The 26,261-nt window shown below is 44.1% G+C and overlaps 1 protein-coding gene across 7 annotated transcripts in view; it reads left to right on the plus strand.

Annotated features, from left to right (window-relative positions):
• The window catches only part of WWC2 (WW and C2 domain containing 2), a 208,875-nt gene that overhangs the window by 148,275 nt on the left and 34,339 nt on the right, over window positions 1-26,261 (plus strand). For all 7 annotated transcript variants that reach the window (XM_042934236.1, XM_042934235.1, XM_042934230.1 and 4 more), the window contains 7 exons: window positions 4,823-4,912; window positions 5,950-6,569; window positions 9,710-9,839; window positions 10,699-10,779; window positions 10,880-10,966; window positions 13,374-13,566; window positions 15,193-15,357. In XM_042934236.1, the coding sequence (XP_042790170.1) occupies window positions 4,823-4,912; window positions 5,950-6,569; window positions 9,710-9,839; window positions 10,699-10,779; window positions 10,880-10,966; window positions 13,374-13,566; window positions 15,193-15,357 (1,366 nt within the window). The remainder of the gene's footprint in view (window positions 1-4,822; window positions 4,913-5,949; window positions 6,570-9,709; window positions 9,840-10,698; window positions 10,780-10,879; window positions 10,967-13,373; window positions 13,567-15,192; window positions 15,358-26,261) is intronic.

Raw genomic sequence — 26,261 nt, forward strand, 5'->3', positions numbered from 1 at the left:
CCCCGCGTCGGGCTCTGTGCTGACAGCTAAGGGCCTGGAGCCTGCTTCCGATTCTGTGTCTCCCTCTCTCTCTGCTCCCCCACTCACTCTCTGTCTCGCACTCTCAAAAATAAATAAAAACGTTAAAAAAAAAAAGTTAAAAAAAAAAAATCACTGCACCAGCAAGCGCTTTAGGCCAGCAGGTGAGGAGCAGTGCCTGTCCCGGAATGACAGGAAGGAAGGTCACGTTCACATAATTTCAAGTGACCTGGAAGTAACTTTAAGACACCCAGACATTATCCAACTGCCTTTTTTTTTTTTTTTTTTTTTTTAATTTCTTGGCTTCTTGCCTTCTAATTCCTTGTCCCCTTAAGGTTGTGTGACTACATAATATCAAAATATTTGAAGTGTGGCGCGGGAAACAGTAGGAAGGAGAACCGCTGACGTTCCCGGGTAGGTGTTGGCCTGTGGACTTGCCTGCCCCGAGTTTAATCGCCTGGGGAGAGTTGACTTCTGTGAGTTAAATGCCGGTCGAGAGGATGCCTGGCCACAGCTTTACGGAGCAGGCACACGCGTCAGAAGGGAAAGCCTCTGCACCTCACATTCCTGAAAGAATTCTCGTTGCCCACCTGCCGCTTCTTTCCTCCCCTCCTGCTCAGACATCTCTGTCTAGCAGTGCCGGCTGAAGGCTCTCCCCAAAGGTAGATGTCAGCGAGGCCGGCCAGGGAAAGATACACCCAACAAAGAGTAGAAGGAACAAAAAGTTCCGGAGAGAAGGCAGAGTCCCGTTGTATTCCTGAACTACCTTGATGTCCTGTCCGTCTTTACAGGTCTTAAATTTCTAGGGTAAAAGTTTGATAATCACCAGTGAATAGGACGGAATGAGTAGTTTTTGTGTGGCCCACACACAAAGCAGCAAGCGTATTTGCGTCCTGTGTCACGCTTACTGAGTGTTATCTAATGACACATGCCTCACGGGGCCAAGTGCGTCCCAGCCATTGTCTGTGGTGTGTGTCTGGGAAGGGCCCCTCCACGGCCTTTACGTTTGTTCTGGGAGAGAGAAAATAGGTGTGTGTTTGTTTTAATCATCTTTTACAGGAGTAGCGTCTTGTTTGTCTTTTTTATTAGAGCTAGAACTTCAAAAATGACTAACGAAGTAGCATTAGAAATAGTTTGTTCCCAAGCGCCGAGGCTTTGGCTTTCGTACTTTGGCTTGCGCATAATCCAAGAAATAACTGGAAGTAACTGCCCAGATCCCAGCAGAAACAGTAGGTGTGAACCCCTCAGAAAGAGGAACTATGAAATACATAAAAAAAATTACCAATTTAGTGAGATCCAGCCCTGGGTTTTGTATCGGATGGGGAGTAGGCAGTTTGACTCTCCTCCTGACTCAGGATACCTGCGTGACCCTGTCTCCCACAATCGGATGTTAATGTTAGCAGGAAGGGAAGTGTGTATGTTTTATATTCGTAGTATGTTGTTGGCCAGAAGCAAATCTCCATCATTATGTCGTAGTCTGAGGTTGAGGGGACTAACACCCTCTTGCTTGAGCAACTTAAACTTTCCTCACTGCTGTCCTTGGATGCAAAACGGCCCAGCGTCTCCCATGTCCAAAAGAGCAGAGCCACCTGCCGAAGGGAGCACTCTGGGAGCACCGAGTCTTTTGCTGCCCGAGTAGACCCACATGGGTCGGCTTTGGAGTTTGTTGTCGTCGGTTCTCCTTTACTCCCCTGCGCTCTGTCACCTTTTCCACTTCTGCGTTATTTCCTTCTACTGTCTGTGCATAGAGTATTTCTGCTCTGCTTATTGTTACTGTTGAACTGAAACAGGTGTCTTAGAAGGCAAGAGGGTGGCTCTGAACAGCGGGCTTCCTCGGTGCTACAGCAGGTGGTGGCCTGAGACACTTCCGGGAAATAAGGGTGACCTCACAAGCCTTGGTTTCATCATAGAACAAACTGCTTCACCAGTACGAAACCCCTCAGCCTCCCCTTGGCATCTGCATGGCCGTCAAAGAAACCACTTCTGGGTCCCCCCAACTCTCCCCGTTTTCCATTTATGTTGTGGGTTTCTCATCATTTGGGGGGGGTGGCCTCAGGCAAGATTCTGAGCCATGACTGAATTTACATCTCTGAAGGAGCTAAACTCTCCTGAATGTCGTGACCCCAGAGACCCCCAGCACCACCACTCTGTGGGCAGAGCACTCAGATGAGGCGAGGACGCTCCCACCTAGGGCAGCAAAGCAGTTTGGGAAGAGGGAGACCTCCCTGTGAGGGATCAGCAGCAGAGAGAAATGGTTCTCAAATGAAAAACGTCACGGCGTCTAGGATTTCTCACACAGCTTCCGTATTCTCTCCATACAGCTGCTGAAATTCTAAAACTTCTGTGCTTTTCCGCAGCTGATAAGATCTTAACACTGCTCCTTCTTTTCTCACAAATCTCGTCTTAAATCTTGCCGAGGTGTCTTCGTTGTTCCTTAATTATATGAATGTTTTTGTCTCTGCTTCTGAACAAATGTTAAAGCAAGTAGGTGGGGGTATGAGTGTCATTTATTTTTTTAACGGAAAAGGAACGGCTCACTTGTATAGATGGCGTGACATTTTCCCTAGGTGGAAAGTTCTGGGTAGTCTTCATCAGGGGGCCCCGGGCAGGTGCTTCTGTCTCTCAGGGCGTGAGGGCAGAGAGAGGGCGGAGTGAAGGCCCTGCCTGGGTCTTGTGTAGAGCAGAGGAACAGAGAGTGTGGACCAGCGGGAGGGGCCGAGTTGAAATGACCCTTTCTCAGCTTGGAGAAGGGCTTGCGGAGCCTGGGATGCACCCTCTGGAAGGAGCTGATACCTGAGCAGTTTCTTCTTATCCCTGGTCCAGAGGAAGTTGGGGAGAACGCTTCCTACAAAGGACCCCTGGGATCTGAGGGAGGCTGCGGGCTTCAGTGACTCCCTCAGAGACGAGGGTCAGGTGCTTGACCGAGGACGGCCACTCCACGGGAAGGGCTTCTGTGACTCTCCCGGGTGCTTCGTTGTGCTTCTCCCAGCAAAGACACAAGCACGAGGGAGTGTCTTCAGGCAGCCTGGGCAGACCTGGGGCTCGCCTTCCAGGAGCTTCGGGTCTGACTGGGGAGCCTGCAAACAAGAACACGAGGCCAGGTCTCAGTGGTTCAAGTGACCCTAAGAAGGCCTTCGCAGTCGGCTGGGGGAGGCCGCAATGGGGCCGTCGCTTGTGCCTGAGAGGCGGAAAGCTTTGGATGGTAAATTTCGCAGGAAACACGGTTATGTCATACCGAGGCCTCCTTAACACACTGGAAAAGCCTTCATTTGTTCGTGCAGGATTTAGTTTTAAAACTTATCTAACAATGTTTCTCCTGTTTCGGAAGACATGGATTTGGGTAGGTTCTTGGGCTTTCTCAGACCTTTATACCTTCTGATTCAGTTAATCTAATTCATATTCATTTTCTCCCCTGTTGAGTTTTTGTTTATATTTAAGAGATTAAAAAAAAATAGGGACTGTATTCCTTTTCGAAATACACCTTTGAAAGCTGGGAATTAAGAATTTATCATGGTTTGAAGTGCTAAACAAAATGACAAGAATTGCTTTTTTTTTATTTTAACATATAATGAAATTGTGTGGGTGACACATCAAAGGACAGATAGCTATAAATAAAATATGGGCATGTTTCCTTACTGCCTAAAACATACATTTCAAAGAGGTTAGAAATTAGGGAGATTTTCTCTTTCTCAAAAAAAAAAAAAAAAAATCGCTAATTTTTATATCCCCACCTTGCAAGGCGTGCTGAGGCTCTGAACAAAAAGCATGTGTTTTGATGTCTGTGGAGTACTTTCTCGTACATCACTGCATTTGATCCCTTTAACAGCCCTCGCGGGCAGACACAGTAGGATTTTAATCGCCGATTTGCAGAGGAGAAAACTGGGACCCCTTGACTAAAGTGACTCGTTTAAGGACACACGGTTCACAGCAGCAAATCCACTGGAAACCCCGGTGATTTTCTGGGTCCCACTGTGCCGTGGTTGGCCGCGCCGGACGGGCTCAGGCCAGGGACGTCTGAAGTCCTTCAGCTGACACTGACCACAGGCCCGTTAACGTCTTAAAATAACTTAGTCAAAAACACGGTTCTCTAACCCTCGAATTTTTTTTTTTTTTTTAAACTTGTTCGGTTGAACGTGGATGAAATTTCACGGTAACGGGCACAGGCGATGAGATGCGTTACGGTAGGAACCAAAATCGCTTTTGTGCCTTTTCCTTGTTTAAACTGTTAAGCCCAAATGAGCTCACGCTGGCAATATGGACTAATTTGTTTCTTAATCGCTGAAATTCTCATCCAAGTAAGATTGGAATTGTTGTCACTAAATATTAGTCCGGAACGGTCCTTGTCAATTCCAGCCCTCACAATGGTCCTTCACAGATTGGCTGTCGCTCCTGTCAAGTGTCGTAGTAATTTAAGCCCAGGTCCCAGGCCTGTGGAAGGATTCTGTAATCTGTGTTAGTGGTTTGTGGTTTTCCTCCTCGCTGTCTTTCTCTACCTCATAAGGGCACAGAGGCTTTTTTTTTTTTTTTTTTTTTGTAATCCATTTAAGAAAATAGCAGGTTATCAAAAGTTTTAAACTTCCCAGTAAAGTTGGAGACTCGGGCTAGGTGTCCCTCTTCCTCTGGCGTGGCTGTGGACTCTGATGCCCACCTCACTCCTCGCTGCCCTTCTGTTTTCTCTCTGGCCGACCCATTGGGATTTCCCCCTCGTGGTACATAACGTCTGTGGAATCAGAATCTTTTCCTTCGGTTTCCACGCCTTAGCGTAATTACATGGAAGTAAATGCATTTGTTTCTTTTTTTCCAGATTGCATTTGGAAGAGCGAAGGAAAGAGCTGCTACAGAAACTTGAGGAAACTACTAAATTAACTACTTATTTGCACTCCCAACTGAAAAGGTAAGCCTGTTAGGCCCTTGAGGGAACAAGAACATTCAGGCATGTTTTGGTTCACCCTTGATGACTTTGGTCAACTCTTTGAAAGTAAATAAAATAGTGATGCCAGTACAGCTGAAACTTGGATGATCAAATTTAAAGTTGCGTAGATTTTTTTTTTTTTTCCCCACGAACCCCGAGGTCACAATGTGGAATCTGTGTGAAATACGTTGTGGGAAGAAGATCTGTTTTAGCTATGAGTGCGTACTTAGGAAAAGGACACATTTCTCTACCTCCCTTTTTCCTTGAAAAAGGGAGGGCGGGGATGACTTGCCTTCAAATAATTAACTGTCCATTCGCTCCTTCAGTGTGCCCACAGAGGAGAGGAACGGACAGGGAGACGGGCTTGTGTGCAACCCCCTTATTCTTATAAGCTTGCCTTTTCCCTCTCTAGAGACTAAAAGCTTTATTCTTTAAGCAGAATAACTGCATTAACACTCTACCAGTTATGCTTTTTCCCCTCCTTCAATATTATTTTTTTAAATTTTTTTAAGTGTTCATTTTTTGAGAAAGAGAGAGAGAGCATGAGCAGGGGAGGTGCAGAGAGAGAGGGAGACACAGAATCCGAAGCAGGCCCCAGGCTCTGAGCACGGAGCCCGACGTGGGGCTAGAACTCACGAACCGTGAGATCGTGACCTGAGCCGAAGTTGGACGCTTAACCAACGGAGCCACCCAGGCGCCCCTCCCCCTTCCACATTATTAAACTGCGTAGTTGCTTCTCGGTATCTGTGCAGGTAGATTTATCAATAGGTAGTTATCACTTTTTTTTTCTTTTTTAATTTTGCAACAGGGAAATTAGAACAGAACTGCTATTTAGAGAGGACTCAGGGAGCCAGCTTGAAAGTGCTCAGGAGTCACCAAGGCTATAGGTGGTATAGTGGCAGCCACCACCCCCGTCATGACGTTATTTGGCGCCTCGGGGGGCCGAAGGGGCCGGAGGGCACGGTGCTTGGGTGTTGCGTGTCGTACCAGGCGTCACAGTGAGTGCTTCCCCCCCTCAGCCTCTCTGCCAGCACCCTGTCCGTGTCGTCCGGGAGCAGCCTGGGCTCCCTGGCCTCCAGCCGGGGATCTCTGAACACCTCCAGCAGAGGGTCGCTCAGCTCCCTCAGTTCCGGAGAGCTCTATTACACCGGCCAGAGCGACCAGGTAGACGCGGATTATCAGTGTAAACTGGACCTCCTTCTGCAGGAGAAAGGCGGCTACATTCCTTCTGGACCCATCACCACCATCCATGAAAACGAGGTGGTCAAGTCCCCCAGCCAGCCTGGCCAGAGCGGCCCCTGTGGGGCGGCAGCCACAGCCACAGGCCACACTCCCCCACGGACTGAGGCCCCCAAGTCTGTGACGTCCCTGTCCTCACGGTCCTCCCTCTCCTCCTTGTCCCCTCCCGGCTCCCCCCTGGTTCTGGAAGGCACGTTCCCCATGTCTTCCCACGATGTCCCTCTCCATCGGTTCACTGCTGACTTTGAAGACTGTGAATTGAGTAGCCATTTTGCAGACATTGGCCTCGGTGACAATCAGATCTTGCTGGACTCGAACTCGGGAGGAGCGTCCCAGTCTCTCGCAGAGGATAAAGACCTCAGCGAATGCTCCCGGGAGCCGTTGTATGAAGGAACTGCAGGTAAGCCGAGACCTTTGCCTCCACGCTTTCCCTCTTAATTATTTTCAGAAGAGTGACAGGAGGGTTACGTTTTCCACATAAACAAATTGTGCTGGCCCCCTTCTCTGTCTGCTGCGAATTCATTTTGGCTTCACTCGAGGAGGAGTTTTTATTGATATACCCGGACTAGACATTTTTTTCTTTAACAGCTAAAAGTCACTTTCCCTATTTAATAGACTTAATCGTTAAGTATCTGTCCTGTTGTCCAGAAACCCCCTGTACGGTGGCAGCTGGCTGGGAACATGTTTTGTGAACACACGTCATAACTTCCACATAGGTTCTCGTTCTGAAATAGCAAGGCAAAGAAGAGGGCTTTCTTTTAAAAGTCGGTCTAAAACAGATTAAAACCAAGGCAATTAGCATACCAGCTAATTAGTACCGGGGTTCAGTGTTTGGACTGCTCAGGGAGTTCTATATAAATACAATTTTTGTTTCGTGCCAGACTCTCCCTTTCTGCCTCAAGTTAATTTGGGGAAAGCCGGTTCCCAGGTGCCGGTGTTACCCTGCCATCTTGTGGCCACGTTACTTTTTGCAGCCCGGGGAAGGAGCTGCCCGTTGACTTCTCACTGAGCCACAGAAACAGAGGGAGAATCGAATTCTTTTTCTTTTCATGTTTGTATCCCTTTGCAAGGCGGAAGCTTTCCATATATTCGGTGTGGCTGTAAAGGAAACAAGATGCCTTGCCTTGCTGGCAAATGACCATAGCTGTGGCCTGAGGAGGACGGTGGGTTTCGGAGCTCGCCCGGAACAGAATGTGAAAGAAAAGCCCCAGTGCTGGTCCCCAGGAGCCCCGCTCCGATCTGCACTCGGCTACCTCGTGCCCCCACGCGAGGGGACAGGCCTCTTTACAAGCATTTTCCTGCCGTTTCGAGAAGACTGTTTTGTATTTCTGGTCCTAAGAATTCTAAGCATGAATGGACTGGCCAACTCAGACGTTTAAAGAGAGAGGCAGATCCAACGCGTTTGTGTGGTTTCTAGTACGGAAGGCCGAAGCGCCACCTATTGGTGGCCCGGAGCAGGGGCAGAGGCAGGGCACGCGGGACACGGGTGTGCCGTGTGCGGCGCTGCCTGGAAGGAGCCAAAGTTACAAGTCGCGTGTTCACTCAGATCATCAGCATCAGAGACCAGAAGCACAGGAGTGGCGTTTCCCTAGTGGCCAGGAGGGAGCAGAAGCCAGCCGTGGGGCCGCCCTCCTGCCCCCCGGAAAGGAGTGCGGTGTGTGGGCCTTGCGTTCTGGCCCCGGAGCCGGTTCGGGCCTGCGCTCTTACTTCGGTGCAGTGAGCGTGAGCGCCTCACCCAGGCCGTCCGCCTTGTTGCTCCTCCCCTGCACAGTGGGAGTGACCCAGTGTCCACCTCGTGGGGTCCTGGGAGGACGGGTGCCATAGCACCTGTAAAGCATCTCCCTGCGCCGGCGCTCGGCTCTGAGTTCACGTGATTAATACCACCGTGGCACCAGAGACAATACAAACCGCGCCAAGCACAGCTCCTTCCACAACACGCTGAAATTTATGAAAGCAAGACCAAGCAAGAGAGGAGAGCCGAGTGTATTCTGTGCCATTCGTCTGTGCTTTGGACCTGAAGGGTCTCGAGCGTTGCGGCTCTTTGCCCTCTTTGTGCGTCTGGAATTCTCTAGCGACTCTTCTCCACACTCAGTTCTCAGGGGCGGGGCAGGGAGGCCGGCCCGACAGTCGCCCGGGGTCCGAGCCCACCTGGGTCCTTCGGCCCCTGCCCGGCCGTAGCCTCGCTCCTGCCACTGGGTCTGCGGCCCAGTGTCGCGGAAGCTTCCGGGACACGGCTTTTAGCTTTGAAACGCATATTCGATCGGAAAGCTGCTACTAAAAAGTCCCCCTAAAAGAATTACGTCCGGGAGTTTTATTTGTGAAGAGTATCCGGTGCCGAAGACAACTAAAAAGCACGTTTTTAACCGTAAAGGCTAATAATCCCCTTCAGGCCAGATCGCCAGCACTCGGTCTTCTCAGGGAGCGTCCGCCCTCCATGCGGGGGGCGGGCGGCCCCTGGTGGTGACACGGCTCGGCCCCCTCACCACTCTGGAGTCTTCCGCAGGTGAAGTCGGACTTCTCTTCTGTGCGTCTTGCCGGAGGACAGAGACCCCGTCGGAATGACGACGAAGTCCTTCCAGTCGGTCTCTGTCATGGTCAAAGTCAATTTCAGCTGCTGTGGCTATTCCTGGGGGTAATCAATAAATCATGCCGTCACCTTCACCCCTCACAAAGGGGGGGGGGGGGGCGGAGAGCGGCACTTCGTCATCGAGGAAAGAGCCTTCCCACCGCCAGAAATAAAAGGGGAAATGCAGCAATCAGTCCTGTAATCTGAAGCCGTAAAACTTAAACATCTTAACAAGATGTCAAGTCACGACTCAGAAGGGGGGCGAAATGCCTACGAGTCCTGATCCCTGCTCCCTCGCTGGAGGATGAAAGCGCTCCACAGGCTTGCTGCTTATTACATAGGATCGCAGCTTTAAATGAACGCTTCTTGCTCACTGCAGGATGCAGAGTATGAATATGAGTCAGAGATAAAAGTTAAGTGGTAGTTGGTGCTAAGGATTCAGTGGCACAAAGTTTTTTTCAACGGTGTTAGCCGGTGAGGAATTCTAGAAGTCAAAGACTTTTTTTTTTTTTTTTTTTTTTTGCTTTTCCGTGAGAGACGCAGAATATGGCCTGTGGAGAGAAGGGGAGGGCAAAAGAGGCAGGAGCCTGTCTGCCATTGAGTACTAGATACCCTCTGTTGCAGAAACACCTTTAATATTGGAGGGACGCGGCCTCCTTGCCGAGTGCGTGGTGACTGCAGTGACAGAGAGAGGCGAGGGCCCAGGGAGGGTGTCCGTCGTCTGTCCCTTCCCCTCACGTCCGTCAGGACAGAGAAGAACCGTAGTCTCTCCAACGACGACCAAACTAACCGGCGTCCCGAGAAGTCCCGGTGCCTCGAATCAGCTACATCTGTTGATTCACAAGGCAACGTCCTTGAGTCTCAGGTGGAAGGAAGTGTTTTGGATTTCTCGTGACCAAACCGCGTGTGTGGTTTTATACTTAACTTTTCTGAATGATAAATCCTAAGAGGAACTATCGCTCGCCCCTCCCTAGATGTGGAAAAATCATTACCAAAAAGAAGAGTGATCCACTTGCTTGGGGAGAAAAGTGCTTGCGTGTCAGCTGCTGTGTCCGATGAGTCTGTGGCTGGAGACAGCGGGGTCTACGAAGCTTTCGTGAAACAGTAAGGACTTAGCGGGAGTGCTTTTCGGTGACCCTGTATGTCCTCATAGCTGCGCACGGAGGTGGGGGCGGGGGGAGGACTCTGGACTGTGAGTGCACCAGCGCCCTTAGTCTGCTCGTGCAGTGGTAAGGGTCGTTGGCCCTTAAGAGGGGGTAAGGGTCGTCGGCCCTTAAGTGGGGGTAAGGGTCGTCGGTGTTAAAAGAGGTGAGGTGCCTGAAAATTTCTGTACACCAAAAACATCCCACCTGATCCGCTTGGAGACTTAAAATTTGATTAAAAAATTTTTTTTGTTAATGTTTATTTATTTTTAAGAGAGAGAGAGAGAGAGTATAAGCGGAGGAGGAACAGGGAGAGAGGGAGACACAGAACCCGAAGCAGGCTCCAGGCTCTGAGCCGTCAGCACAGAGCCCGACGTGGGGCTCGAACCCACAAACCGTGAGATTGTGATCCGGGCCGAAGTCAGACGCTTCACTGACTGAGCCACCCAGGCGCCCCTAAAACTTGATTTTAATGAGAATATTGGAGGTGTTGGCCAGTACCCAAATGGCACATGAAGTTCCTTGTGTCTTTCTGAAAGCCTGGAGTATGTCTCGGGGTGTGGTGGGCCCCAAGGAGGCTCAGGAAAGTCTCAGGCATCAGGAAGTCTTTCCCCTCAAGGTTCGGAAGCAGACTGCTCTCGAAAAGGTGAAGAAAGATTTAAAAGAGTGAGCTTTCGCTGGGGTCAGGTCCACTGGGTGGTGTCGGAGGGCTGTGAATTCAGGTTTTCATTCGGAATCATTAAGTGGCAAACGGTAACCATCACGGTCAATACCCCTGCTCCTAAATGGGTCCCCTACACCCGCTGTCGCCCTGTCCCTAGGCCTAGTGAAGTTGAAGATGTTCTGTACAGTGAAGGGGATGTCACCATCGTGGAGACTGCCCAGGTGCAGATCGGACTCAGGTAAGGGAAGGCCCCCCGGGGACGGACGGTGTTCTGGAACTCGGTGCCACGACGAGTGGCCTGTGCTCTCTCCTGGTCTCATCAGCTCCTCTCTTGACAGATATGATGCCAGAAGGTCAAGTTTCATGGTGATTTTAGCACAGCTCCGAAATCTCCATGCCTTCCTGATACCTCACACTTCAAAAGTGTAAGTAAAATTAGCGAAGAACAAGTAGGGGAACTGAAAATTGTTCCCGTCTGATAAATTGTCCGTTGTAACTGAGCAGTTCATCCAGATAAAGATGAGAAGGACATGGCCGGGCCGACCACGTCTTAATCCACAGTGGATGAAACAAAGAATCGGAGAATGTGCAAAAACCATATTAGATGTTGATCCTTACGCAGCCAATTCGTTAATTAGCCTGGGAACCAAGATTTTTGAATCTCCCTTTACAGTCAGAAATTCTATATTGTGCTATGTTGGGGCCTGGTTGTTGTTGTTTTTTTTTTTTTTTTAATTTAATTAAAATGTTTGTGGTTGCCTAATTATGACCGCTGTTGGTTTGCAGGGAATTTCTGATCTGTTACAAGAAAATGTGGTGATTAAATTTATCAGTACAACTTTGCCAAACACCTTATCGTGTTACGTGTAACGTGTCCTTAACATCAAGTATTCGTTTCCCCGTGACCATTAATTTCTTAAAGTTACTTCACGTCGTCAAATGAAGTGATGTCATTACTGCTCCGTAGTCTGTTGCTTAGGGACTGTGTTTCCTGACAGGTATTTCTAGCAACCTTTACCACCATTCACACTTTCTGGAGTCAGCGTTTCAGGGACTCTCTTAACAGCCCATGGCTATAGAGCACCAGAAAGAAGCCAGATTTCAACTGAGCACCTCTGACTTCGAATCCAGAATCCATATGTCCTACAGCCTTGCACTCAATAATATGTTCAGTCTGCCAGTACAAGGGCTTGGAAAGAAGAAAGTCCTATTGAGGGGTGACTCCCCCCTCCCCAGACTCTGTACCCAGCCAGGTGGATGTTTTTCTTATTGATAGAGTATATTCCTCAATGAGGAAGACATTGAATAGAGTAAATGTAAGAGTTCTGGATGCTTTCCCTATGGGTTTACTTTTAACCACACCTGAATATTCTAAGAATTGTCAGAAAAAAACTAGATCTAAATAAAAATGTAGTTAGATGGAGATCATTCAGTAGGCAATAGATTAGAGCTACTGGGTGTCTGTGTGTTAATGATCGTCAAAGCCGGAGGGGCATAAGATTCCAGGGGGGGAGTGGGCTCACAGGACCTCCTGAGTCAAGGTGTGGGTGGGATCCGCATTAATAGCAAAACCAGTAAAGAAGGAATGCTTACTGGGGAGTATCTGGATCACCCCAGAGAGCCTGCTTCCCGGGACTGAGATTAGGAAGTCCAGCCAGGGAAGACTGGCTTCGTATTGTTATTTGTGACTTCTCCCTGCCAGTAAATACGGGGACATACTGGAGCGTTGGCAGCCTTTTCATTTCAGGGTGGCGGGTCTGGGAGATGACGGTTCCCCCAGGGATCGAACCTATGAACAGGGAGAGCCAGCCCACAAGCCCAGGAGACAACCACAGAAGGGCCCAAGATCAGGCATTTTCTCAACCTCGTCCTGTCGGGGCAGGGCTCCCCAAATGTCCTGCCGCTGCCACTCCGGTCACTCTCACGTTCCCCCCAGGGAGTCACAAAGCGCCCCTGAGGTACGGTGACAGCCAGCACAGCTCAGGACCCATGTCAGCATTCAGGCAGTGAGTTCAGCAGGCTCTTCTGCAACCCCCACCCCCTGTCCCCGCCAGCTCGCAGGCAGTCACTCCTCTAACTGGTCTGAACTTCGCCGAGACGCATAGCGCCACGTTCCTAAACCCGTACCTGAAAGCCTTGGCCCAAATAATGACACCGCAAAAAGTGACAGCTTGTGTGAAATATCTTCGGCCAAGGCCCACTAGTCTACTAATGCTGAACCTCCGTAATCAGTGTCAATGTCAAATACGGAAATAACGTGACGTGCCTCGGCCCTGCACGTGAATTTACAGCTTTCATAATTGGAGAAAGGCATCTTTTAGAGTATGAATTAGACAAGGCTGGAATTGGGGGTGCGGGAGGGACTTAATGGGTGTTCTCTTTCTGGGATTGAAAAGAAAATACCTCGCGCTGTTTCTAAGAATTGTGAACCCTCACATAACGGGTGCTTAGAAAAATCATTTGAAGGCAGTGTTAGAAGTTACCGTTTTCCACGAACTCTTCCTCCGAATTTTACAAAGCGTAAGCCTCTTAAAACAGTTTGTCGTATCTGAAACTTCCGTGATGCTAGACAATTAAAATTTTTAAGTTTTCTTATATGCTACTTAGCCTTTCTTTTTCACTAGTAGGATAATGTATTCCATTCCTGGGAAATGATCATAAACACCTCTTGTGTGACACTGAGGGTGAATATTCTTTGGGACAAAGACAGCAGGATTCTGTCTTCCCAGGCTCAGGAAGCTTTCTCTCTTTTGCGGATCATTTCAGACGGTAACTGTGAGTCTGGGATCACTGAAGTGCGCGTGAAATCCGTTTTACTCTTGTTCTTCGCAGGTATTTCAGGGTTGCTCTGCTTCCCTCCTCAACTGACGTCAGCTGTCTGTTTCGAACGAAAGTCCATCTAGCCACAGAATCCATTCTGTTCAACGACATGTTCCGAGTGGCCATCTCCCAAACAGCCTTACAGCAGAAGACGCTGAGAGTGGATCTCTGCTCTGTCAGTAAACACCAAAGTGAACAATGCCTGGTAGGTCGTGTTGCAATTAACCATCATCAAGTAACACCTCTGGCTGCATATCCTGACAATGGCCGTCTAGCTGCCGTTTGCCAGCCCCGATACCGCTCTAGATCCGCCCAGTGCCTTGGACACACCCAGTGATGGGTTCCTTTTTTTTTTTTTTAATCTGGAGTAGTGATTTCTGGCTTTCATCCTCTTATTCGAGAACTTTCAAATCTGCTTCTTAACTGTGATTTTCTGGAAACCTACCCAGTCTACCCTTTGGCTAAAGCCGAACTCTGAGCTCTGTCACGACTGTCACTCCGAGCGTGTTTATTATTCCCAGCACGAGTGTTGTGCTCGGTGCTCCGTATGCGTTCTGTCATTTAATCCTCGCGGCTGTCCTAGGGAAAAGGTATGATGACCCTCCTTTCAGATAAAGAACTGCCATATGAGGTAGCGTGTCCGGGGTCACACACCTGGTGAGGGATGGAACCAGGTATCAAAACGCACCCCACGCATAATGCACCGTCACAGATTGAAATCAGGTGGGAGTCTGACTGTGTAGTCCCATTATTCTCCCCTGCCCTGACGTTGCAGCTCCTAGGAAGACTTCAGTGTTGCTGTTGAGAGGAATATGATATTTAAACGCTAAAGCAAAAGACTTCATATGTCACTAAAAGTGAGTTTTGCTCACCACTGTACATAATAACCAGAGAACCGTTGCACAGCAGGCAGGTGACACAGGGGGGTCAGATGTGAGTCTCTAGAGGTGTGCCCGTGCGTTCAACAACAGCACGGGTCTCTGGTTGACTCTCCTTGGCGGTACAATGGGAAGCACGAAAACACGCTTCATGACGAGCAAAGTTTAAAAGGTAGAGAGACTTCTTGTAAGTATTTCCTTTTCTTTATATGAAAACAATATTTGATAATATTACCTGAGCATAAAAAAAAAGAAGCAAAGCTAACAGACAGACTCATTAGGCTGTCAGAAAGGCGTGTACCGCAATAGATATGGATGTCGGGAGCTCTATCAAATTAGTAGGTATGTTAATTAATCTCCTTTAAAAAAAATGATACAGTTCAGTTAGATTCTGGCTCATATGTGTGATTCGCTGGAATGGAAAAGCTTTTTTTGACGTGCTACTAACTTACCCAAATTAAAATTTTGCTGTCTGGTCTCTCATTTAAGAACCGCTATAGAATTTTTATTTGTTTTTGAACTTTACAGTGGACAATGGGTTTTTGGGAGTAATAATCAAACGTTGCAGCGTATTGTGAGAGGTATTATGGTTTCTGCTTAGTCGTTTACTCTTTTAATTTTCATTTTTTGTCTTTTCGTTTAAGAATAATTCCACACGTACAGAAAGTTGCATGCTCTGTCATTAGGTTTTGGCAAAATAGTATCTCACAAAATAATCCCAGGGTTGGCCTCTAGATTGGGATTATTTCTTATTTAGTCACACCTAAAAATATAAGACATCTTCAGGTTTAAAACAAAAAATCCACCGATGCTTTAGAACATGAGTATTGCATGTTTTAAATCCTAACACAAGCTTTCCCAATAATCTTAATAGTATGAGAGGAAGCAAATATGAATTTAAACATGTTATTTTCTCTCTTCTTTGCTCCCCCCGCCCCCTTCATTTCACATAGGCTGGAACTCAGATCAGTTTGGCCGACTTACCGTTTTCCAATGAGATTTTCACTCTGTGGTATAACTTGCTGCCTTCTAAACAAACGTCTCGCAAAAAGAATGGCGAAGAAAATGAGGATTCCGTATTTCGACCAGACCAGCCGTTAATCGAGCCTATAGACTTGGTGAGTCACGTTCGGAGAAAGGGCTCATAGTATGACCGGATGAAACCGTGCAGAATGGCCGCGGTGCCCGCTTGCTCCCACGTGCTTTCACATAACTGTCCTCTCCTCCTCTGACCGCTCACCCTTCCTCCCGGCTTCCCAACAACGACGACACCAGACGCTCATTTCTGCTCACACGTCCTTCCGTCACAATAAACCGATGCAGAGCCTTCATTGGTTTAGGTGACCGTGGAAGACCTTTTGATTCAAATTTATACTTCTGTGCGGTTGTGTGCGTGTCTTTGATTCCTCTGCCAGGTTATCCGTTCGGAACTCGGGTAATTTGCAAATGTTAAATCGCCAAGGCCAAAGAGGGCCTTCGTTTCTATCCGTGGCATCAATATCCATAAATAGTTTTCCAGGAAAAAGGGTTTTTTTTGTAACCAACAGCCATACCTCCAACCTTTCAGAAAACGTACAGAGGGGCATTTGGGGAGGCCGTTCATCGCTGACTTGGCATTTGTGAACCTTGTTGCCGAGTTCAAGTTTATTTTCGATTATCTGTGGGGAAAGAGCTTACTAAGCAGAAGTCAGATAATCACTGATCGTCGACCATGTGCAGGGCGCCAGAGTGGACGTCGCGGTGGGTGGTGAAGGGGGCGCAGATGCCGGGAGAGCTCGCACTCCGTGCCCGCGGCCGGCCCGGAGTCAGGCCCCCAGGATGATGGAATGCGACGTCGCCTTTGAGAGTGCTTCTGTAATGGTCACACTGTGGGGAAATGGCTGCTCACAGCTCGATGCAGTGTAACTCACATACCACACGGTTCCTCCACTTAACACGTACCTCACCCATCTGAAGCACGCAGTTCAGTGGCTTTTAGTATGTTCACGGGGTTGGGCCTCCAGCACCACAATCTGGTTATTAGAACATTGTCGTCATCCCTGAAAGAAGCCCTGTGCCCGTTAGCGGTCCCTCCCCGTTCTCCCTAACGCCTCTCCCCCAAGGCAACCACTCGTCTTTCTGTCTCTGTACATTTGCTTGTTACGGACATGTCAGATAAATGGGATAAGACGGTATTTGTTCTTTTGTGACTACCTCTTTCACTCAGCGTACTGTTTTCAGGGTACATCCGTATTCCAGCATGTATCAGTACCTCATTCCTTTTTATTGCCAAATAATACCGCCTCATATGGATATACCACCTTTTTTCTGTCTGTTCATCAGCTGATGGGCATTCGGGCTGTTTCTGCTTTAAAAAACTTTTTTTTAATGTTTATTTTTTGAGAAACAGAGAGAGAGCACAAGCAGGGGAAGGGCAGAGAGAGAGGGAAACACAGAATCCGAAGCAGGCTCCAGGCTCTGAGCTGTCAGCACAGAGCCCGACACGGGGCTCAAACCCACGAGCCGTGAGATCGTGACCTGAGCCGAAGTTGGACATTTAACCGATTGAGCCACCCAGGCACCCCGTTTCCCTACACTCTTACCACAAATCTGGCCTTCTGATTTTAGCCATGTTAGTGTTGTGTGAAGTACGATCTCGTTATGGTTTTGATTTATACCCCTAATGACTAATGATACTGAGCATATTTTCATGGACTTACTGGCCGTTAGTATGTTTTTTTCTTTTTTTTTTCTTTAAATCCAAGTTAGTTAACATATAGTGTAATAATGATTTCAAGAATAGAATTTAGTGATTCATCACTTACATACAACACCCAGTGCTCATCCCAACAAGTTCGCTCCTTAATGCCCATCACCCATTTAGCCCAGCCCCCCACCCATCGCCCCACCAGCAACCCTCAATTTGTTCTCTGTATCTAAGACTCTCTTATGGTTTGCCTCCCTCTCTGTTTTTATCTTATTTTTGCTCCCCTTCCCCTATGTGCATCTGTTTTGTGTCTTGAATTCCACATATGAGTGAAACCATATGATATTTGTCTTTCTCTGACTTGTTTCGCTTAGCATAATACACTCTAGTTCCATCCACACTGTTGCAAGTGGCACGATTTCATTCTTTTTGATCACCAAGTAGTATTCTATGTATATATACACCACATCTTCTTTACCCACTCATTAGTCGATGAACATTTGGGCTCTTTCCATAATGTGTCTATTGTCAATAGCGCTGCTATAAACATTTGGGGTGCATGTGCCCCTTCGAATCAGCATTTTTGTATCCTTTGGATAAATACTGAGTAGCGCAATTGCTGGGCCGTAGGGTAGTTCTATTTTTAGTTTTTTGAGGAACCTCCACATTGTTTTCCAGAGTGGCTACACCAGTTTGCATTCCCACCAACAGTGCATTCCCACCACATCCTCGCCAACATCTGTTGTTTCCTGAGTTGTTAACGCTAGCCATTCTGACAGGTGTGAGGTGGTATCTCATTGTGATTTTGATTCGTGTTTCCCTGATGATGAATGATGTTGAACATCTTTTCATGTGTCTGTTAGTCATCTGGATGTCTTCTTTGGAAAAGTGTCTATTCATGTCTTTTGCCCATTTCTTCACTGGATTGTTTGTTTTTTGGGTGTTGAGTTTGAGAAGTTCTTTGTAGATTTTGGATACTGACCCTTTATCTGATATGTCATTTGCAAATATCTTCTCCCATTCTGTCGGTTGCCTTTTAGTTTTGCGGATTGTTTGCTGTGCAGGAAGCTTTTTACCTTGATGAGGTCCCAATAGTTCATTTTTGCTTTTATCTCCTTGCCTCCAAAGACATGTCAAGTAAGAAGTTGCTGCAGCCGAGGTCAAAGAGGTTATTGCCTGTTTTCTCCTCTGGGATTTTGATGGCTTCCTGTCTTATAGATTTAGCTCTTTTATCCGCTTTGAGTTTACTTGTGTGTATGATATAAGAAAGTGGTCCAGGCTCATTCTTCTACGTGTCGCTGCCCCGTTTTCCCGACACCATTTGTTGAAGAGATTGTCTTTTTTCCATCAGATATTCTTTCCTGCTTCGTTGGAGATTAGTTGGCCATACATTTGTGGGTCCATTCCTGGGTTCTCTCTTCTGTTCCATGGATCTAGGTGTCTGTTTTTGTGCCAGTACCATACTGTCTTGATGATTACAGCTTCGTAATCTAGCTTGAAGTCCAGAATTGTGATGCCTCCAGTTTTGGTTTTCCTTTTCAACATTACTTTGGCTATTCAGGATCTTTTTTGGTTCCAGACAAATTTTAGAATTGTTTGTTCTAGCTCTGTGAAGAATGCTGGTGTTATTTTGATAGGGATTACATTGACTATGTAGATTGCTTTGGAGAGTATCTACATTTTAACAATATTTCTTCTTCCAATCCATGAGCATGGAATATTTTTCCAGTTCTTTGTGTCTTCCATTTCTTTCATAAGCTTCCTGTAGTTTTCAGGGGATAGATCTTTTACCTCTTTGGTAATTTGGTTTATTCCTTGGTATTTTATGGTCATAGTGCAGTTGTAAATGGGATCAGTTCCTTGATTTATTTCTCTTTCTGCTGCTTCATTATGGGTGTATAGAAATGCAACCAATTTCTGTACGTTGATTTTATATCCTGTGACTTTGCTGAATTCATGGATCAGTTCTAGCAGTTTTTTGGTGGAGTCCTTTGGGTTTTCCATGTAGAGTATCGTTTCATCTGCGAAGAGTGGAAGTTTGACTTCCTTCTTGCCAGTTTGGATGCCTTTTATTTCTTTTTGTTGTCTGATTGCTAAGGCCAGGACTTCTAACACTATGTTGAGTATCAGTGGTGCGAATGGACATCCCTGTTATGTTCCTGACCTTAGAGGGAAAGCTTTTAGTTTTTCCCCATTGAGGATGATATTAGCTGTGGGTCTTCCGTATATGGACTTTATGATCTTGAAGTATGGTCCTTCTATCCCTACTTTCTTGCAGGTTTTTATCAAGAAATGATGCTGTATTTTGTCAGATGCTTTTTCCGCATCTATTGAGAGGATCATGTGGTTCTTATCCTTTTATCAGTGTGATGTACCTCATTAATTGATTTGCGGATTTTGATAAGTCCCATTTGATCATGGTGAATAATTCTTTTAATGTATTGTTGTTTCTGGTTTGCTAGTATTTTATTGAGAATTTTCGCGTCCATGTTCATCAGGGAAATTGGTCTGTGGTTCTCCTTTTTAATGGGGTCTTTGTCTGGTTTTGGAATCAAGGTAATGCTGGGCCATTAGTATATTTTAAAAAAATTTTTTGAGAACTGTCTATTCAGATCCTTTCTCTTTGTTTTAAATTCTTTATCATTGTATTTTATTATCTCTTTATTAATTATCATTTTATTATTGAGTGATAAGAGTTCCTTGTGTAGTCTTGACACAAATCCTTTATCCAGCAAATGACTTACAAATATCCTCTCTCATTCTATGGGTTTCTTTTCACTTTTTAAAAATTAATTAGTTAATTAATTTTTGATAGAGGGCAGGCGCAAGTGAGTGAGGGGCAGAGAGAGAGGGAGAATGGGAGAGAGAGAGGGAACCCTATGCTGACATCATGGAGCCCAATGTGGGGCTCAAGCTGACCTGACACGGGGCTCAAACTCATCAACCATGAGATCATGACCTGAGTCAAAGCCAGATGCTTAACCGACTGAGCCACTCAGGTGCCCCTTCACTTTCTTGATGGTTTTGTTTGAAGTACAAAATTTTTAATTTTGATAAAAGTCCAGATTGTCTGTTTCTTTCTTTTATTGCTTCTGCTGTTGATGTCATATCTAAGAAGGCTTTGCCTAACCAAACATCACAAAGATTTATGCCTGTGTTTTCTTCTGAGTGTTTTACAGTTTAGTCTTATTTTTAGGTCTCCAGTCCACTTGGATTGTTCTTTATGTGTGATGTCAGGAGTGTGTCCAACTTCATTTTCTTGTATTGTGGGTGTGTGATTGTCCCCAGTACCACTTATTGAAAACACTGGTCTTTCCCCAGTGAATTATCTTGGCACCGTTTCTAAAAATCAGTTTGCCGTAAGTGTGACTGTTTATATTTCTGGACTCCAAATTCTGTTCCATTAATCTGTATGTCTGTATTTATGCCAGCACCACACTACTGTGATGACTGTAGCTTTGTAGTTATTTTGGAATCAGAACATGTGCATCATCCAACTTTGTTTTTCTTTTGTAGGATGGTTTGTCTTATTCGTGGTCCCTTGCATTTCCATATTTCTGCAAAAAAAAAAAAGGCAGCTAGGATTTTTATACAGATTGCATTGAGTCTGTAGGTCGGTTGAGGGGTGGGGTGGGTATTGTCATCTTCACAGTTTTAACTCTTCTTATCCATGGATTTGGGATATCTTCCCATTTATTTAGGTCTTCATTAACCTCTTTAAAAAATGTTTTCTAGTTTTCACAGCCCAAATTTGCACTTCTTTGATTAATTTTATTCTTTTTGATGCTATTGTAAATAGAAATATTTTCTTAATTTCATTTTCAGATTTATCTTGCAATCCTACAACCTTACTGAACTGGTTTATTGGGTCTAATAGTGCTTTGGTGGATTCCTTAGAATGTCCTGTACATAAGATCATATCTTCTGCAAATAGAGTCGGTTTTACTTCTTCCTTTCCAATTCCTTTTAACTTCTTTTTCTTGCCTCTTCATCCTGGCCTGAACCTGCAATACAGTATTGAAAGAAATGGTGACAACAGACATCCTTGTCATGTATGTGATCTTGTAGGGAAGCTTCCAGTTTTTCACTATTACATATGATTTTTGCTGTAGTTGTTGTAGTTGCCTTTTGTTGAGGAAAATCCTTTTCCTAGTTTGTTGAGTGTTTTATCATAGAGACTGTTGGATTTAACCAGTGCTTTTCTTCTGTATCTATTGAGATGACATGTGTTTTTTGTCCTTTATTCTCTTCATACGGTTTACTGATTTCAGATGTCAGACCAGCTTCTCATTCCTAAGGTAAATCCCACTTGGTCATGGTGTATAATCCTTTTTATATGATATTAGATTCAGTTTTCTAGTATTTTGTTGAGAATCTTTTTTACGTCTGTATTCGTCGTTTTCTTCTGATCACCTTGTCTAGTTTCAACATTAGGGTAATTCTGGCCTCAGGGAATGAGTTAGGAAGTGTTCCCTCCTCATCTACCATTTAAGAAGAATTGGCATGAATTCTTTATATGTTTGGTAGAATTTGGCAGTGAAGCCCTCTGAGTTTGGACTTTGTGGGAAGTTTTTTGTTTACTAATTCAATCTCTTGTTCTAAGTCTACTCAGAATTTTGTTATAATACCACTTTGAGTAGTTTGCGTCTTTCTGGAATGTGCTCACTTTATCTAGTTTATCCAACTTGTTGGCAGACGGTTGTTTCTAGTAACCTTTATCATTCATTTTATATCTCTAAAGTTGATAGTGATGGTCCCTCTTTTGTTCCTGATTTCAGTCATTTGAACTCTCTTTCCATTTTTCTTGGTCAGTCTAGCTAAAGGTTTTTACTTTTTTGAATCTTTTCAAAGAATCGACTTTTGGTTTCCTTGATCTTCTCTAATATTTCTCTATTCACCGTTTTGTGAATTTCTACTCTGGTGTTTATTATTTCCTTCCTTCTGATTGCTTTAGGTGTACTTTTTACTCTTTTTTCCATTTTCTTCAGGTGGAAGGTTAGGTTATAGATTTGAGATCTTTCTTCTGTTTTAACACACACACTTAACACTGTAAATTTCTTGCTGAGCACTGCTGTAAGCAGCATCTTACAAACTTCAGTATGTTTTAATTTTCATTCAGCTCTTTAGTATTTTCTAATTTTCCTTGTGACTCCTTTGACTCATTGGTTATTTAGGAGTGTGTTGATTCTCACATCTTTGTTATTTCTTATTGTTTCCTTCTGTTATTGATTTTTCATTTCCTTACAGTGTGGTCACAGAATATATTTTGTAGGACTTCAGTCCTTTTAAGTCTGTTGAGGTTTGTTTCATGGCCTAGCATGTTCTGCCATTCCTGGAGAATGTGCCATGTGCACTTGAGAAGAATGTGTATTCCGCTCTTGCTGGGTGAGTTTTCTATAGGTGTTTGTTAGGTCTCGTTTGTTCACAGTGTTGTTATATGCATACATATGCCTTCTTATTACACTTTTTATCGTATCCTAATCTCACTTTAACTTGTTTCTTTTGTGGAGGGGAGTGATGGAGAGATTTATAGCAAAGCGTACAGATCTGATATGAATTTTCCAGTGACTTTTCACAAAGCAAGCACACCTGTGTAGCTCCCACCCGCGTCAAGGTATAGTGCATTATCAGCACCCCAGCGCCCTCCCTGGTGCCCCCGTCCGAGTCATTACCATGCTCCCCTAAAGGTAATCTCTACTCTGACGTCTGTCTCTGAACTTTACATAATGGAATCTTTCAATATATGTTATGTTATGTCTGGCATCTCGTGCTCACCATTATGTCTGTGAGAGTCATCTATGTTATTTTGTGTGATTGTAACTCATTCGTGCTCACTGTTGTGCAATATTTCATTGTGTAATTTTATCACCGTTTATTTATCCATTCTGCTATCGATGGACATTTGAGTTTCTGATTTGGAGGCTACTAGGATTAGTGCTGCTCTTACCATCTTGTACATGTCTTTATCTTTCATTTTAGCCATTGTGGTAAGTATATAGTACTCTTATGTTTTTCCATTTCCCTGATTATAATATTTAATGGCCAAATGGATGTCCTTTTTTGTGAAACATCTGTCCAAGATTTCGCCCATTTTTCTGTTGGATTCTCTCTCTTTTTTTTCAGTAGGTTAGTAGCCGTTCTTCATTTTAGATTTGAGTGTTTTGTCAAATATGTCTATTGCAAATATCTCTGCCCATTCTGTGGCTTGTCTTTTCATTTTCTTAATGTTGCCTTTTGGTGAATAGAAGTACTCGGGTTTAACGCAGTCTTTTTTATCAGTTGTTCCCTGTCTGCTTAGCGTTTTCCTTTGCTATTTAAGAACTATTTGCCCACCCCAGGGTCATGAAGATGGTTTCCTGTCTTGTCTTATAAAAGCTTTATTGGTTTACCTTTCGCATTTAGATCTGCAGTTCATCTGAAATTAATTTTTTTGTAAGGTGTGAGGTAGGGATCGAGATTTCTTTTTATCCACGTGGTAGCCCATTGGCCCAGCACCATTTGTTGAAAAGACTTTCTTTCCCAGCTGCATTGCATTTTCATCTTTGTCATAATCCACTGACCTGAACATGTGGGAGTCTGTTCCTAGATATTCTGTTGTATTCCATTGGCTTAGTTGTCTATCTTTGTAGAAAATACTCTACTTTTTCCAAAGTGAAAGCTTTCAGTAATTTGTCGTGTAGAATGATTTTTCTGAGGCTATGTGTAGATAATCACTATCAGATTAAAGAAGTTTCTTGCTCTTTCTAGTTTGCTAAGACTTTTTATTATGCATGGATATTGAGTTTTCTCAAACATTTTTACTGTCTACTTAACTCTTAAATTGATCACACAGTTGTTCTCTTTTATTCTCTTAGTGTGCTAAATTGTACATTGATTAACTTCTGAATGTTAAACCACGCTTGGATTGCTGGAATGAAACAGACTTCATCGTGATGTATTTTATATGTGTTTTTATATATGTTGCTGGTTTTGATTTCTTGATTTTGTGTTTGGGTTAATTTTCATTTATGTTCGTGAGAGAGGTTAGTCTTTAATTTCCTTTTTTTTGTAATGTCGGTTTTTTTTTACTGCAAGGTTTACCAGCCTTCCTAATGTAAATTAGAAAGTATTCCTTTTTCACTTCCTGCGGAAGGTTTTGTAAGGTGGGTATCATACCTTCCATAAGTCATTGGGAGAATTCCCAAGAGAATTCACCAGCCCAGCCTATAATTTTCTTTGTGAGAAGCAGCCTTTCACAACCAAGGCTATGCAAGAAGTAAACATTTACCAAAAATATATTTTCGATGACTATTTTCTTATTTCTCCCAAGGATGGCACATAACTCACACCATTTTAGATGTCATGTTTTGTTTTGCTTTAACATAATGGATGCTAGAGGGCACAAGGGCTTAACTCTAATGGAATCCCAGTTGAAAAGGGCTTGTGGACCATTTTTTATTATAGATTCCATTTCTTTATTAGATACAGAACTATTCAAGGGGCGCTTGGGTGGCTCAGTCCGTTAAGCGTCCAACTTCAGCTCAGGTCATGATCTCATGGTTCATGAATTTGAGCCCCACGTCAGGCTCTGTGCTGACAATTTGGAGTCTGTTTGGGATTCTCTCTCTCTCCCTCTCTCTCTGCCCCTCCCTGACTCATGCTTTCTCTCTCTTTCAAAGTAAATAAATAAACTTAAAAAAAAAAAAAGATACAGGACTATTGCAACTTTCTATACTTGTATTCATTTCAGTAAGCATTATTTTCTACAGGATTTGTCTATTTTACCTAAATTATCAAAATTTTAGCAAAGCTATCCAAGGTACCCTCTAATTTTTCATATATACAAGGACTTTGCTATGTTTCTGTTTTATTTCTCACATTGGCAAATTTGTACCATTTCTGCTTTTTTTCTCACTCTTGCTAGGGACCTGTCAAATGTTTTATTTTATTCAAAGAAACATCTTTTGGCCTTGTTGATTCTTTTTCTCTATTTATACATGTGTTTTCTATTTTATTAATTCTGCTCTTTTCTTTATTATGTCCTTGCTTCTGCCTTCATTAGGCTTAATTTGCTGCACTTTTTTTTTTTTTTAACTTCTTGAGATAGGTAATCGTTCACCCATCTTCTTTTCCAATTTATGCATTTAGGGCTTAAAAATTCTTTTTGAGCACAGCTTTGTCTGCTTTTCACAAGTTTGATAATATGATATTATCAAAATATCATTGAACTTAAAATAGTTTTTAATTTTCGTTGTAATTTCTTTTTTGATCTATGAGGGTTTTTTTTTTAGAAGTATATTTACTTAATTCCTAAACAGTGGGGTTTTCTAGTTATCTTTTTATTATTGATTTCTTCTAGCTGTATTTCCCTGTTTTCAGAGAACAGAGAACATACTATTCAATCATACAGAATATTGAAATTTCCTTTATGGCTTAGTATATGGTCAGTTTGGGTAAAAGTTCTGTGTGTTCTTAAGAGAACATGTTCTACAGCCCAAGTTTGTCAATTTTTGTCTTTCAAATCTTCTTCAAATTTTTCAATTTGCTTATTTTACCAGTTATTGAGAGAGAGATTAAAATCCACCAACTTATGATTGTAGATGTCTGTTTCTCCTTTTAGTTTGTTAGTCTTTGCTTTCTGACTTCTGTGTTTATGTTCACAGATGAATATAAATTTAGGATTGTGTTGTATCTTTCTGCTCAGCTGGCCCTTTCGTTGTTATAAAATAGCCCTCTTTATCTGTACTAATACCCCTTGTTTTAAAATCTGTTTCGTCTGGTATTGATAAAGCTGTATCCACCCTTTTTCGGTTAGTGTTTTCATGGTTTATCTTTTTCCATCCTTTTACTTTCGATCTTTCTGAATTCTTAGATTGAAAGTGTTTCACTTGCAAGCAGTATATAGTTGCTTTTGGTTTATTATCCAGTCTTATAACCCTTACCTTTTAATTGAAATATTTAGTTCATTTACATTTAATGCTATTAGTGATATATTTGGGTTCGAACATATTATCTTACTCTTTTTTTTTTTTAAGGAAAGGAAAATTTCATTTGCCCTTCTATTAGATCATTAGTAATACAGTCTTTTATTTTTTGCTGTATCCCTAGTGATTACAGCATGCATCCTTGCCTTCTTAAGAGAAGCTACCTTAAATTCATGCTTTTACTTTTTCCCACACAGTACAAGAATTTTGAAAGACTTGAGCTCCATTTATGCCCTTTCCTCCTTCTGCGAAATTATTGGTCATGCGCTTTAGTTCTGTATATTTTAACGTATATCCCACAAGATGCTATTGTTCTATTGCCAGTCAATATTCATTTAGATTTCCCCACATCTTTACCCTTCCTGGTGTATTT

The sequence above is a fragment of the Panthera leo genome, chromosome B1 (assembly GCF_018350215.1).
Source record: "Panthera leo isolate Ple1 chromosome B1, P.leo_Ple1_pat1.1, whole genome shotgun sequence".
NCBI classification, from domain to species: domain Eukaryota; kingdom Metazoa; phylum Chordata; class Mammalia; order Carnivora; family Felidae; genus Panthera; species Panthera leo.